General features: G+C 35.6%; 1 protein-coding gene, 1 non-coding gene and 1 pseudogene across 3 annotated transcripts in view; 2 read left to right on the forward strand and 1 right to left on the reverse strand.

Moving 5' to 3' along the window:
* KLHDC10 (kelch domain containing 10) overlaps positions 1–14805 on the reverse strand; it is a 47260-nt gene that overhangs the window by 16573 nt on the left and 15882 nt on the right. Inside the window, exon 2 of one of the 2 annotated variants that reach the window (XM_039860848.1) lies at positions 5871–5957. The exons of the other annotated variant lie outside the window; for it this stretch is intronic. Within the exon in view, the coding sequence (XP_039716782.1) occupies positions 5871–5957 (87 nt within the window). The remainder of the gene's footprint in view (positions 1–5870; positions 5958–14805) is intronic. 2 annotated transcript variants of the gene reach the window in all.
* Positions 3184–3302, forward strand: LOC120601271 (5S ribosomal RNA). Its single transcript, XR_005652415.1, has one exon. It is a non-coding gene; the product is annotated as a 5S ribosomal RNA (ribosomal RNA).
* LOC120601441 (uncharacterized) lies at positions 13613–13731 on the forward strand (annotated as a pseudogene).

A 14805-nucleotide genomic window follows, 5' to 3' on the forward strand; every position in this document is an offset into this window, starting at 1 on the left:
AAAGATCTTCAGCAGTTTTACTTTATCCCTACCCCCAATTCTGAAATGTTAGTTACAGAATGTTAAATCATCTGAAATGTTACAAAATGTTATATACATACATACACACATACATATACATATATATATTTATGTTATTCTATATATTTAGAAATCTTTTCTTAAAGATTATACTAAGTTTCACAGCCCCTTTATTTAGATACACCTCTACGTTTTATCGGTTTCTTTGTACACTACTGCCCTTACATCCAAACCTTCCTCTTAGATCTGTTTCAGACTTTACTGGGAGTACTTCAATTAATTTTTCTCAGAAAGGGTACATGTCATAAACTTTCAGAGTTCTTATGTCTTTTGACTCCCTTCTAAACATTTAAACATTAGTGAGGCTGGGGACGGTTCTGTCTTCAAAATAATTTTCGCTCAGAACACTGAAGGAAAACTAGGCTGCAGGTGAGAAATCCAACCAGTCTGATTCTTAGTCTTGAGCTTTTCATGTAATCTGCCTTTTTATCTCAGAAATCATAAGCAGTCAATAATAGACAGATAGATGCTTTTTGTTTGTGTTTTTATTTTTTAAACTTGTTCCTCAGTGGGCCTTTTAAACTTGAAAACTCAGAGTCTCTCTTCAACGCAGGGAAATATTCTTTATTTATTTTCTCCCTTCCACTGTCTTTCCCTCTGTAACTCTATAAAATGGATACTGGATCACTTAGATCAATGCTCAAAGTATAATTTTCCTCATGTACTTTCTTCCTTGGTCTTCTTGCTTTACAGTCTGTATAATTACTTTATTTTCATAAAAAATTGGTCTTTAACCTATTATTTAAGCCTCCAAATGCATTTTGATTTCAGCGATCAAGTCATCAATATAGAACTAGTTCTTTTAATCATTTCTTTTTCCCCGTGGCAGTTGGTTTTTTATTTATGAATCCAATTCTTGACTCTGAGAAAGTCTCCTATGATCAGAACTTCCTAAAGTTCCATTCTGCTTCCTCATTATCCCCATTTCCACCACTGTAAGCTGTTCTATTTGTTCATCTTAATCATCCTCTTTCAAGCCCAGTTTCCCTCAAATGCCTAGTGGGCTCTGATCACCTATTCACAGTAATAAATGAAGGACTACACTGATTAGTAATTTTAAGAGATATGGATTTCCCCAACAGTTGTCACTCAGTCTCTAAACCCACAAACGGGAGATCTGTCTGACCGTGGGTCTCTGCAGGTAAGTCGTACACTGACAGACAGGTTTCTCTTAAAAGTGGAGAAAAAGCAGTTTCGCCTCACAACTGCCAAGATAAGGCTGAATTTTGATGGTATGGTCTGGTTCTTTAATATATCGATCCTTGATGGAGCTCCCTTTCTTTTCCTCTCCCCTGTTCTGCACCCCACACTCATGCTATTGTTAGAGCTCCATGACCTAAAGCTCTGCTTTGGCCCCCACTTGCTCTCCAATCCAAGTCCACAAGAGCATTGCTTGTTTGACCCTCTCCAGAGCGAATCCCCAACTATGCTTGAAGAGCTGTTCTCATGGCTTTATCTTGGGAACTAATACCATGACCAGAGCTCTTTATATGAAGGGAGAGAGAGAAGTAGAGGAAATAACCATTTTGGAGACAGTCCCTTAATTATCTGCCCTGATGTTCTACCTTCCTCCAAGCTGCTCTGTCCGCTGACTCCAGGCTTAGAGTTTCAGAAAAGGGGCCCTGCTAAGAAATTCTCTTGACTCCAGCATGGAGCAGGAGCATCTATTTGCGGTTGCATTTTATTGTTCTGGTTTCTCAATTATTTAATTCTGCTTTCTAAAACCCCGAAATTCCTCCAATATTTTGGTATAATAGCAATCATAATAATGGCACCTAATATTAATTGGCTAAATGTAAAATATTGGCTAAATGTAAAAACTCTTTCTAAGTGCTTTGCTCATATAAATCTCTCTTGATCCTCACAACAACCCTTGGAGGCAGGTACTATTATCAGCATCCTAATTTTATAGATGAGGAAATTGAGGCCAAAAAAAATAAGCAACTGGCTCTAAGACACAAAGTTGGTAAATGGCAGAGCCTGGATTCAGAGCTAGGTAGGTAATCTCACTTCAAAGCCTCTCTTTTCCATTTTTCAATACAATTATTTTTTTTTTCATGTCTGTTTTGTCATTTTCAGTGATATCTGAGAAGAATGGAGAGGTAAATGTGTGTGTTAGGTCCATCGTTTTGTAATGGAAACTCACTGTTTTCACTACACCAGTACTGTTTTCAAACCACACAATTTTAATTGGTAGAAATGTCTTTTAGAGAAGATGCAGAATCTAGTGAAGGACTCTAGTGGCAGAAAACAAGCCCTATGTAACTGTGTTCAATCAGCATCAGCAGAGGTAATGGGTAGGATTCCCAAAATGAGAGGCTTGAAAGTGGAAATTTCAAAAGTATAGATAAGTTTTTTTTTAATCTAAGGACACATTAAACAACAGCATTTTCATGTTCTCGGCAAATTATTAGTTTACTGTCACCACCACCTGAGAGATGTTGAGAAGGTACTAAAATTTTAGCCCATCCTATTCCCTGACAGTGGCTTATAAATAATTCAGTTCAACTTGGATGCGTATGATATACCTATCACATGTACTGTGCTGCAAACTGGAAAAAAAGATACGAAAGGAACTATCCCACTGTCCCTGCCCTTGCAGAGCTTACAGTCTATGGCAGGCACAAACAAGTAAACAACTATAATTCAGTGTGATAAGTGCTATGATACAGGCAGGTACATAGAGGGTGCCATCAGGACAAAGAGATGGGCCTTCCAAGGTGGTTCCCCCAGAAATAACTCTTAGATTGAGTGTTCAAGAATATACTATTATTGGTTCGGGGAGATTAAACTTAATTTTTCATCTCCCTCAGTCTGTTCCTCCAACCATCTACGTAACACCTGGTGATGAGCACAATGGTCCACAAAGAGAGCTGGAAGCTTTCTCGATGCCCACCCTCCACCCTCTCAATCAGCTGTCAAGTCTCATCCAGTTCCACTTCCTCAGATCTCAAATCAATTCCCCACTCTCTGTTCCCACTACAATCGCCTCAGGTGCATTTTCCATCATTTCTCTCCTTGATGATCATAACAACCTCAGAACTTGTCTTTTAAATCTCTTCACTAATTTAAAAAACAACAACAACAATGACACAAAAACCAGTCTACGGCCATGCCACCCTGAACAAGCCTGATCCCATCTGATCTCAGAAGCTAAGCAGGGTCGGGCCTGGTTAGTACTTGGATGGGAGACCACCTAGGAAGACCAGGTGCTGTAGGCATAAAAAATAAAAAATTAAGGGATTGTAAGCTGACAAGGTCCTTGCAATCTGCAAGGTCAACCAAGGGTTGCCTCACCTAAAAATAAATAAATGAATGAATGAATGAATGAATAAATAAATAAATAAATAAATAAAAACACGAAACCCAGAAAACTCCCCTTGAGTGGTGTCCCACTTGAGCTGGGTCCTCTCCAGATTCTTCTCTCCACACTCTTTCCCACTAAGCTGAACTTCCTACAGTTCTCTGAAAGACCATGCCGTTTTGCCTAGTTGCCTGTACTCAAGTGGGCTAGTCCCCGTCATTTGAGATATTCCAACCCTCCCTTGCTAACACTCACTCAGTCCTTAAGTACATCTCTTCTGAAAAGTCATCCTGATAGTCACTCCTCTCTGTCCTCTCCACGAGCTGGGCCAGGTACCTCTTCAGTATGCTCCCATACCATGCCACCTCATTAGGACACTTATCACAAAGAATTACACGCAAATTATTCTGTAATTGTTTCTTTACCTGATTCTCTATTATCTAGATCACTGAGCTAGCACAGTGCCTATTACTTAGGAGGCAATCAAGAAATACTGAAAGAATGAAAGAATGAACGAACACGAACGAACGAAGATAGTTAAGTCTGTGAAGGCTGATGAGATAACCAAGGAGATAATGGAGAGGACAGAACGTTGAGCAATACCCACCACCTTTAGTGGGTAGAAAGAAAGAAGCTAGTGAAGAAAACAGAATGAACAATCAAAGAAGTAGGAAGAAAACATCTAGGATTGTACAGTAAAGTAACCCAAAAGAAGAGGAAAATTGAAGAAGGTGCAGGTGGTCAACAGCATCAAACACTACAAAACAAGTCAAAGAAAGTGAGAACTAAGACGAGGCCACTGATCTAGAGGCAGTCGCTGGTGATGTTGACACTGCTCGCTAGTGGTGCACTTAGTCCCGCCTCGCTCTTCTCAGCACTGCCAGAGACCATCTTCTTCAGCCATGGTTTGAGGCAGCTTAGGGCTTACCAGATAACCAAAGGTTATGACTTACCTGTGCTAATCTGTTTTCCATGATTAATAAAATTGAAAAACAGAGAATATACAAAGAAAACAAAATCCCACCAGCCAGATATAATATTATTTCACTATTTCCTTTGTTTTTTTTGGGTTTATATTTGTACGAAATTGATATTATATTGAATTATATATCCTAATTAAACGATTTCTTAATTATACTTAAATTTAGTCAGCCCGAATTAGCTTCCTCATTGTTAATCAATAAATGAACACTGCAATTTATAAACAGAAAAAAAAAGATGTTACAGAATTAAATGTGCCTGTTTGGCCACATGCGCACAATTATTTTTCTGCCACATAACGCTAAAATTACCTCTTAATTTGTATCAATAAAATTATTTATTGATGCTAAAAGGTGGCACACTGCCCTAAGTATCTTATCTTGGCCCATTTAAGCTAGATTTTATTCTTTTCATGCTCTGGAGCTTGGCTGCTAAAAATAGGTTAGGTACTAGATATAGAAACGTCTATAGCAACTGCAAGATGTTTTTCCTAGTTTTTTTTTTTTTTTAATAATCTCTTCAGTCAAAATTAGATATACTGGCTTATAAATAATTTAATAAAGTCTAAATTACAACATTAAGCATGCTTGTCTGATAATTTGTTTTATCTAGAAATAGTGGGAACCAGAGTTTTCAACCCTCTTCTAAGATTTTTTTTTTCCATGTGGAGTATGTTTTGTGGGAAAAAAATAAAAAATAGAAGAAAAGCAAAATTTCTAAAAGTAAGAATTACAAGGTCAAAGGATGTGAACATTTTTAAGGCTTTTGATACATATAGCCAAATTGAATCCAAAAAAGCTGTATGAATTTACACCTTCTTCAATACATGAGCTTCATTTCCCCATAACCTTGCCAACACTGAGTATTTTTATTTCTAGTCTTTGTGAATCTAATAGGTAAAAATATCTTGTTATTTTAATTATCATGAAAATAAATATTCATATTTATTGTTCTTTTTTATAAATTGATGTGTTTTTTTACCTATTCACGTTCTTTTACCTATTTTTTTAGTGGGTATTTGTTTTTAAACTATTGATTTATAAAAGCTCTTTATATATTCATGATATTAACCATTTGTTACAAATATTTCCCTTATATCTTTTTATAATTTTTTACATAAAATTTTTTAAATTTTATAGTCATATAAATTAATCTTTATTTCTTCCTTAGAATCATACTTAGAAAACTCTTTCCCATACCCATATTTTAGAAATTATTCAAACTTCTTTTTAATATGGTTACAGAGGAATAATAATGATACTAGTGAGATGATTTAGTGCTACTATCTAATTCACATTAAGTGATTCTAACTCCCTAAAACTTAAAATTACAATTCCAGGGTGGTCAATATGAAACACAGGCCTAAAATTAAGTTCTAGACTTTGCTTACTCCAATTTTAGCTGTTTAGACAATTTTTAAAAACCAGAGTTTGAGTTTAGAAAATTCATTCAAATTTCCCTTTAACCCATATGAAGCACAGATCTCTTGCTAGTTATCACCCACCTCTCAAAAACCTGTTAGGGATCCTTATGATGGGACAGGACTGAATGAAGCGCCTCCTAACTGGGTCCCATCGTATTTTCTTCTTACCTGTTACCACAATTATCAGCAATAAGTCAGACACATACAACACATGGCAAATAATACATAGTTACTGTAGTTATAAAGACAGAAAAACAGAAAACAAAACAATACTTGAATACAGAAAGAAGTGATGCAAAGTAGCATTTAACCCTGTTTTGGGAGTCAAAACAAAATTAAATTAATATATAAGCAGTGATGAAGCTTTTCAACTCATCCCCAAAGAATACAAACGATTATGTGCACCATTTTTCGGAATTCTGGGTCAATAGAACATGCATTTAATAATCACCAATGCCATCTTGTGGCAAAAATTCACCATGAGCTTTACCAATAGATTAGAAACTAAGACATTTTTAAAAGTCAGTGAATGTTAAAAAAAGAAAGCTGTGATTAAAATTAATTTGGCATAATGTAGACTCCTGGTCTCTTCCGGGTTTGGTATCCCTTTATAAATTATATGGTTAAGAAGATAAAGCAATGGGCACCATTCTTTAAACATGAAATAACATCTTGGCACTTCATTGGCCTGGTGTTGGGGAATATGGGATTCATCTGCCTTCCCAGGAAGCAAATTAGCTCCATACTAACCTCAATTAAAACTTGTTTTCTTATAAACTAAAAGGAAAACATGAGGCATTCTAGAACTGTTAAATGGGATAATTGTTTTTCTGCTCAAAGTTTTGATATCTCCAAAGATAGCTCTTTTTGGCAATAAAATCAATTAACGTTTGTATAGAGTTTAAAGTTTACAAAGATATCCACAAATATTACCTCACTTGATCCTCACAACAATCCTGTATGGATTCAATGGCCATTTCATTAAACACCTGCTATGCCTTGAGCCCCAGGCTAGGCTCTAGGATAGTGAAAGCAAGTTATGACTCTTACCCTCAAGAGCTCACGGTCTTGTGAGGAAGGCAGATGTCTAAACAAATAATTACGTTACAATGAAGTAACTGCTATAACTGGGGCTATAAAAACACTCCGAGGAAGATATAAATATGTGACTTAATGCCAGAGTCAGGATTCAAGCCTAGGCCATCTGACTCTAAAACCTGCCTTCTTTCCACTACATCAGACTTACCCTGTCTCAGTTCCTTAGAAAGAGTATGGTTTTGGGTTTTGACAATTGAAATATATTTCAGTGTTCATTAGCAAGGCCTGGTTTGTTTACTGTAGTCCTTGTACATAGAGATACACAAATTCTGTATAATTAAAAATAGGATTACCTGCACACGAGTACTTAATATTGTGGAGAAGACAGACTTGTGGTCAAAGGAAAGAACTATTTATTTTGCAAAAAGGCAAAAGGTTTACTTTTAAATCTTCTAAATGTTTTAAATTGGTAGTTTCTAAATGTTGGTCTACAGACCACCGCTAGGCTAAGGTGAAGATCCACCAGGCCAACACAAAATGAGAAAAATATGGACAAGGCAGTGAGTTTTTTAAAAAGCTAAACTGTTCCATTTAAAAGCCTGTCCTTTTTTCAGAGATTAGAAACTTTCTGTTATTAAACATTCTTTATTTTATGAGATGAAGGTGGTAGAAAATGGTAGTTGGTTTTGTTTTTTTAAATATTCTTTCTTGGAAAAATTGAACATTTGCAAGCCTATGGGTACCACCAAAATACATATATTTTTTAATTTACAGGTTTATGACATCCAAAAGCCTATAAAAACCACAGCTTTTAAATCAATACATTCGTTGATGACTCCTAAGTCCAACACTGTAAACCACACACTGTCAAAGGATACGTAAGGTGTATAAGAAACTTCCCTTGCCCTCAAGAAGCTTATTTTCTAATTAGGGAGACAAGACAGACACATAAAACAATTATATAGCAATACAAGACAGAATATAACAAGTGATTAGCTTAAAATTTGACATTTTTATGTACCAAAAGCATTAAAATGTACATACCCTTTGACCCAGTTATTCCACTTCTAGGAATTTATTCCTAAAGAAACAATCACAGATGCATGGAAAAATGTAGGGACAAAGATACTCACTACGATATTATTTATAATGGTAAAAAATCAGAAACACTTTCAATGTCCAATGATAGGGAGATGGTTAAGTAAGTATGCTAAATAAACATACTTAAATTTGTTCATATTCTATGTAACACTAAAAAGTATATACAAGAATATTTACTAACATGGGAAAACATTCACAATATATTGCAAGTGAAAAATGCAAGGTACAAAATAGTACTAGACTATGACACCATATTAATAAAGAAAAAAGTGTATATATTTATGAAAAATACAGGAAGGATATACGTCAAATTTTAATTGTGGTTATCTTTGGGTAGTTATTATGAGTGATTTTGTTTTTTTCTCCTTAGTGCTGGTCTTTATTTTCCAGGCTTTCTCATTGGGTAGGCATTACTTTTGGACTGGAAGAAAAACAATAGCATATTACTTTAATTTTGTTTTAAAGCTATGATTAAAATAAATACTGTAAAGAAACACACCAAAGTGTTAACAGTGGTTATGACTGGGGTTGAGGGTTATCATCTCTCTTATAATATCCAAAAATTCTATGACATATATTATTTTATAATGGAAAAATATAAAACAAATTAGAATAACACTGAGGGAATAACATTAAATATTATTGAACAAAAGTTATAATCAAAAATCCTTTTTAATGTTTTCTCAGAGCTCTGTGAAACATCTTTGGCCTATTTCTCTCTCAGCAACCAACATAAGTCTGTCACAGGCATAGGCTAATGTTGACTCTATGCAGATAATTCACGCAAGGTAGGCACTGACTTCAGAACCTGCATTTTCTTCATTCACCCCAAGAGCAGGAAAAAAGAGAAACCAGCAACATCACAAATATATGCCTTTCCAAGTTCATGCAAATATGTTTCTGAACTTGTGTTCACTGAAGCTTTAATTTTTACGCATTTGAACTGCCAATCTTCATTTGTGGTTGCATCTACCCTTCAAAACAAAAACAATTTCTTCGGTCATTTCACTGATTTGTTTTTTGCTAGATTTAACTTTTTTTCTCCTTTTTATTAAATTTATTTCACTACAAATATGGCATAGTCAGTGACTAAATCAAGATGGCAGGCTAAGCACACTGCAAGCAAACTCTTCCCAAAGCCCCGCGAATACATATGCCATTTTTTAAAAATCCATAATCACAAGAAATGTCCTCTGTGGACTAAAACTGTAAGGAATCCCTGAAAGATGAAAGAAAAGCTGATAGAATCGGTTTAAAGTAGGAAACCACAATCCTATATGCCCAGAGTACAGGGCTATTATTTCAAGGGGCCCAAGTGGCCTTCGGAGTAAACTAAGCCCAGAGGTGGAAGACAGCAGGAAGGAAGGAAACATTTCACAGAATCTACAGCATAGCTAGTTGGAGGGTAGCACAGAAGTTACAAAGCAGGTCAATCTCTCCCACCCGTTGACTTCTTTTGGGTCAAATAGCAGTATTTGCTCCCAGATGAGAACTGTGGCATCAAACACGAAAGGTGTCACTCCCCAGGGAAAAACAATGAGTATAAACACTTGGATTAGAGACAAGACAGAGCCCTGGGTGTATATTAACCTCCAGGCAGTAGTGGTATACACTCCATTTCACTGCACATTCCATCTCTACCCACAACCAGTAGAGATCTGCTTCAATAAACAGATGTAACATTCATAGGAAGGCTAACTAGGGCTCTCAAATAAAGATGAATGAGCACAAAACCAAGACTCAAACGTGAAAAAGAGGCATTTGTGCGACAAACATAAGAACTCACACCCAAAGAAAGAGAGTTAATAAATTAAACAGAATAACATCCTCAGAAATATGCAAGATAACATTTATTTTAAAAGAAATCAGTTGGAACTCTTGGAAATTAAATTTTGATCACTGAACTAAAAAACCTAATTAAGGACTGAAAAAATATACTTAAAGAGCAAATTAAATTAGTAATCCAAAAGATGGAGCCAAGAACTTCACCAGAATATAGTTTAGAAGGAAAAAGAAGTGGAAAACATGTTTCAAAGTTAAATATAAAAGAGAATCGAGCAAACTCTATCAAAATTCCAACTGCTTTTCTCGCAAACGTGGACAAGCTAGTCCTAAACTTCATATGGAAATGCAAGGAACCCAGAAAAACCAAAACCTTGAAAATGAACGAAATTGGAAGACTCACATTTCCTGATTTCAAAACTTACTACAAAGATACAGTATTCAAAACAATGTAATATTAACATAAGGATGGATATATATACACATGTGTGTGTATGTGTGTGTGTGTGTGTGTGTGTGTATGGAATAGAAGAGTGCACAAATAAACCCATATATCCAAGGTCAATTTACTTTGACAAGGGTGACAAGACTATGAAATGAGGAAAGAATAGTCTTTTCAACAGATGGTCCTGGGACAACTAGATATACTTCTAAACCCAGAATTCTATATCTACTCAAACTCTCGGTGTGAGTAAAAAAATAAGGCATTTTTGAAGTACAAGGACACACAAATTTTGCTTCCCTTAGACTTCTGAAAGAATTACTCAAAGACATATATCTGGAATTTTAAAAAATTTAATACCAGAATAATAAACAAGATACAAGAAACGAGTTTAAGGAGAGAAACCAGTAAGGCCTTTGAGTTTAAGTAAACATCAATTGGAAAACACATCCATAGAAGGTTACTAACATTCAAAACTACAATCTCAGATGATATCTACAGGAATAACTGTGAGGGTAAGAAGAGAAGTTGGGAGGGAAAAAGGAAAGCAGATGATTAGTAAAGTCCTTGTCTTGTTCAGAGGGAAGATACAGAAAGAGGTTAATATAGATATCAATAGAAAATATGAATTTCAGTATTGTGTAAAAAATTAAGAATACTAGATGGCTTCACTCCAAACATTTAAGGAAGATATACCTATCCTACACAAACATTTTCAGAGACTAGAGAACTCACTTAGGAGACTAGTAGAACCCTGATATCAAAACCTGATCAAGACATTAAAAACAATTACAGGTCAATATCCCTTATAGACATAGGCACAAAAATGCTGAACAAAATACTAACAAATCAAATCAAAGGATATAAAAAGGAGAATGCGTCATGTCCAAGTGAAGTTTATTCCAAGAAAGTAAGGCTGATTTACCATTCAAAAATCAATACAGTTCACCACATTAACAGAGCAAGGAGGAAAACCATATGATCATCTCAATAAATACAGAAAAAGTATTTGATGAAATTTAATACCAAGCAAACCGGGGAAAAAAAGAAACTTAGAGTCACAGAAAAACCTGTACACAAATGTGCATAGAAGCTTCATCTGTAATAGCCAAAAACCTAGAAACAACCTTCCAACAAATGAATGGTTAAACGAACTGTGGACTGTGGCAAACTACAGCATTAATGAACTACTGATATGTACGGCAACTTGGATGGCTCTCAAGGAAAAAAGCCAATATCAAAGGTCACATGTTGTATGATTCCATACGTATAACATTCTTGAAATAACAAAATTACCGAGATGGAGAATGGATTAGTGGTTGCTGGGGGTTGTCAGGGCAGGTGGCTGTGGCTATAAAAGGGTAACACGAGGGAGGAGAGAGGGAGTCTTGTGATAGACTGTTCTACGTCTTGACTAGGTGGTCACACAAATCTACACATGTGATAAAACTGTATACGACTCAATACAAACACACACACACACACACACACACACGAATGCATATAAAACTAATGAAATCTGAGGAAGGTCAGTGGTATCAGTGTTGATTTCCTGGTTGTGTTTATTGTACAACAGTAACAAGATGCTATCATTCAAGGACACTGGATGAAGCATATATAGATCTTTTTGTATTATTTCTTACAATTGCATACAAATCTATAATATTTAAAGCAAAACATAAAAAATTAAATAAATAAAAACCAAAATGAAGAAAAAAACTGATTATGCTGATATGGGGCAGACTGCATTCAAAATGATAAATCTGAAACAACAAAAAATATTTTAATAATGAGAACTATTGCTAGAGAATACCATCTAAGAATTCTGATTTAGGTGGCTATGCCATGTGGTATAATCCTAATGCTTTATACAATTCAGTATCTATAAAGAATTTCGGAAGAGAAGCAAATTAATACTGTATTTAGAATCTGCTCAGTTGTACAGATTGCTTACTGTACAAGAGCTCCAAACCAAGTGGCTAAATTGGGGTGGGGTCTAAAATCCAGCCTGAACTCTACTCCCCGATGCAACCATAGGACTATGCCTACCTGAAAGAGGCATTTTTTAAAAATTTTGCACAATGGCATACTTAAGGTTAGCAATGACCCACTTGTTAAGTAAATGACTTTCTTTTAAACGGAGGAGAAATAACGTTTATTTAGTATTTATTCCTAGCACTTGCATATACTCATTTTTAAATGTCTGTCTTTTGCCTTTCAAAACAAGATCTGAACCCCATATCTTAGTTCTGTTGTGCTGTTTGGGTACAGAATATTCCTTAGGTGGCTTCAGTTCTATCTCAAATCCTTTCTGAAACAAAGTGGTGTATAAATCAACATAATCTAAAATATGAGTTACAGAGCTATACTGCACTATATTATGGTTTAATTAGTCATGGTGGGGTGTGTGTGTGTGTGGTGAGAGAGAGAGAGAGGGGGGAGAGAGAGAGAGAGAGGAGACAGGAGAGAGAGAGAGAGAGCGCGCTCGCGCGCGCGCGCGGGGGATGGGGGAGGGAGAAACAAGTGTATTCCTTAATAACAATACCACTCCAAGAACCCATTTAATCCTCACCACAACTTATTAGATAGATACTATAATGATTCCCAATGTACAGATGAGGAAACTAAGACACAGAGAGGTTAAGTCATTTGCTCAAGGTCACTTAGCTAAGCGAGTGAAAAATTTGGGATTCAAACCCATGCAGTTTGGATACAAATCACTCTTAACCACTTTGCAATAATACTCTTGGTCACAATTCAAGTGGGCACCTGAAAAAGTGTGTCTGATCAGGGCACTGGATAATTACTTGTTAAATGAATGAATGGATGAATGACTACAAAGACAGTGATTCTCAGCCAAAAGTACACGCCCCCAACCCTCTGAAGAAGTTGCTCTCCTCTCCCAAGATCCTGGTATTATCCCCTATTATACTATCATACTGCCACTTCATTCAGAATAAAAACCAGAGCAAGTCATTGTAACTAATGGAATAACTAACATTTCTCATCCCTTAGGTTTTTAGGAGTCAAAAAAAAATGATTAAGAACTGTGCTGAAACAGAAACAAACTCACAGATACACTGAACAAACCCGATGGGACGTGGCATGGGGGCTGGGTGAAAAAGGTGAAGGGACTAAGAAGTACAAATCGGCAGTTACATAACAGTCATGGAGATGTGAAGCACAGCATAGGGAATATAGTCAATAATGTTGTAAGAACTATGAATGGTGCCAGGTGGGTACTAGACTTATGGGGGATCACTTCCTAAGTTACATAAATGTTTAACCACTATGCTTTACACCTGAAATATAATATTGAATGTCAATTGTAACTGAGAAATAAAAAAATATTTTTTAAATAATAAATTTTAAAAATCTCAGAAACTATCACAGTCTGGAGGAGCCTAAAGAGACATGATGACTAAATGTAATTACTGTGGTATCCTAAATGGGATCCTGGGTCTACGGCCATGCCACCCTGGACGTGCCCGATCCCGTCTGATCTCAGAACCTAAGTAGGATCGGGCCTGGTTAGTACTTGGATGGGAGACCACCTAGGACGACCAGGTGCTGTAGGCGTGAAATGAATGAATGAATGAATGAATGGGATCCTGGGACAGAAAAAGGATGTTCGGTAAAAACTAAATCTGAATGTAGACCTGAATTCATAAAAGAAAAGAAAAAAAGAGAACTGTGCTGACAACTTGAACTTGCACTCTGATTCTTTTAAAGGCCTTCAAACTATGGTTTGACTACTTATTGGTTTCCACTGTACTTCCCTAATACACACACAGGAAGTATATCTTTAGGGAGTTACAACATTGAGACAAAAGCAGCTATTTGCATCCCCAGATATCAGATATGCTATATCTTGTTTTTTAGCCGTACCCCATGTTTGTTTTTTTTGTTTTAAACATTCTATTTTCATATCTGTTTATTAGCCAACTCAAATATTTTTGGCAAGAAAGGAATAAATGGTAAGGGAATGAAATTCCTGGTTCTCTCACCTTCTCTGTTGTTCAAGAAAACATGTTCATTTCCCCCACCATATTTCATGTTTGTTTTCTTTCACTTTAGTCTCTTGTCTCGACATGTGTAGCAAAGAGTAGGCTTATCATAACTTCTTTCCTTCTATAAAAGTAAAGTAATCATAGCCTATTGAGAGGCATCTTCAAATCTTAAGCTGTTCTTCACCATTTTGGTTTACATTATTAGTTATCCAAGTATTATTTTACTGAAAAAACAGGCTTGCTGGTTGAGGAGTTTCATCTTTGGAGGACAAAGGAGGCACAGGAAGAGTTGAATCAGGCTTAAACTGTTTCAAAATGTTGATATGATATTTGAAACCAGTGGTCATAAATGACAATTCTAAGCTATACTCTCCTTCCTTAGAAATAATTTTAAAAAACAGGCTAAAAATTTTAGATTATAAATTAATCAAAATGCATTATAATTCATAAACCTGTTAGATTAAAATATTAAATCTGCATCTAACAAACAGAAATCCTGGGAACACTCCTGATTTAAAATAGTATTACCACATTCTTAATGTTTATGAATGGCTGTCAAGACCCTAAAATAAACTTTTAAATAAAATCCTACCCTTCGACCAGTTTAATCTTTTGATAAGAATTAACTATAAATACACCATAA

The sequence above is a fragment of the Pteropus medius genome, unplaced genomic scaffold (assembly GCF_902729225.1).
Source record: "Pteropus medius unplaced genomic scaffold, Ma_sr-lr_union100, whole genome shotgun sequence".
Taxonomy (NCBI): Eukaryota; Metazoa; Chordata; class Mammalia; order Chiroptera; family Pteropodidae; genus Pteropus; species Pteropus medius.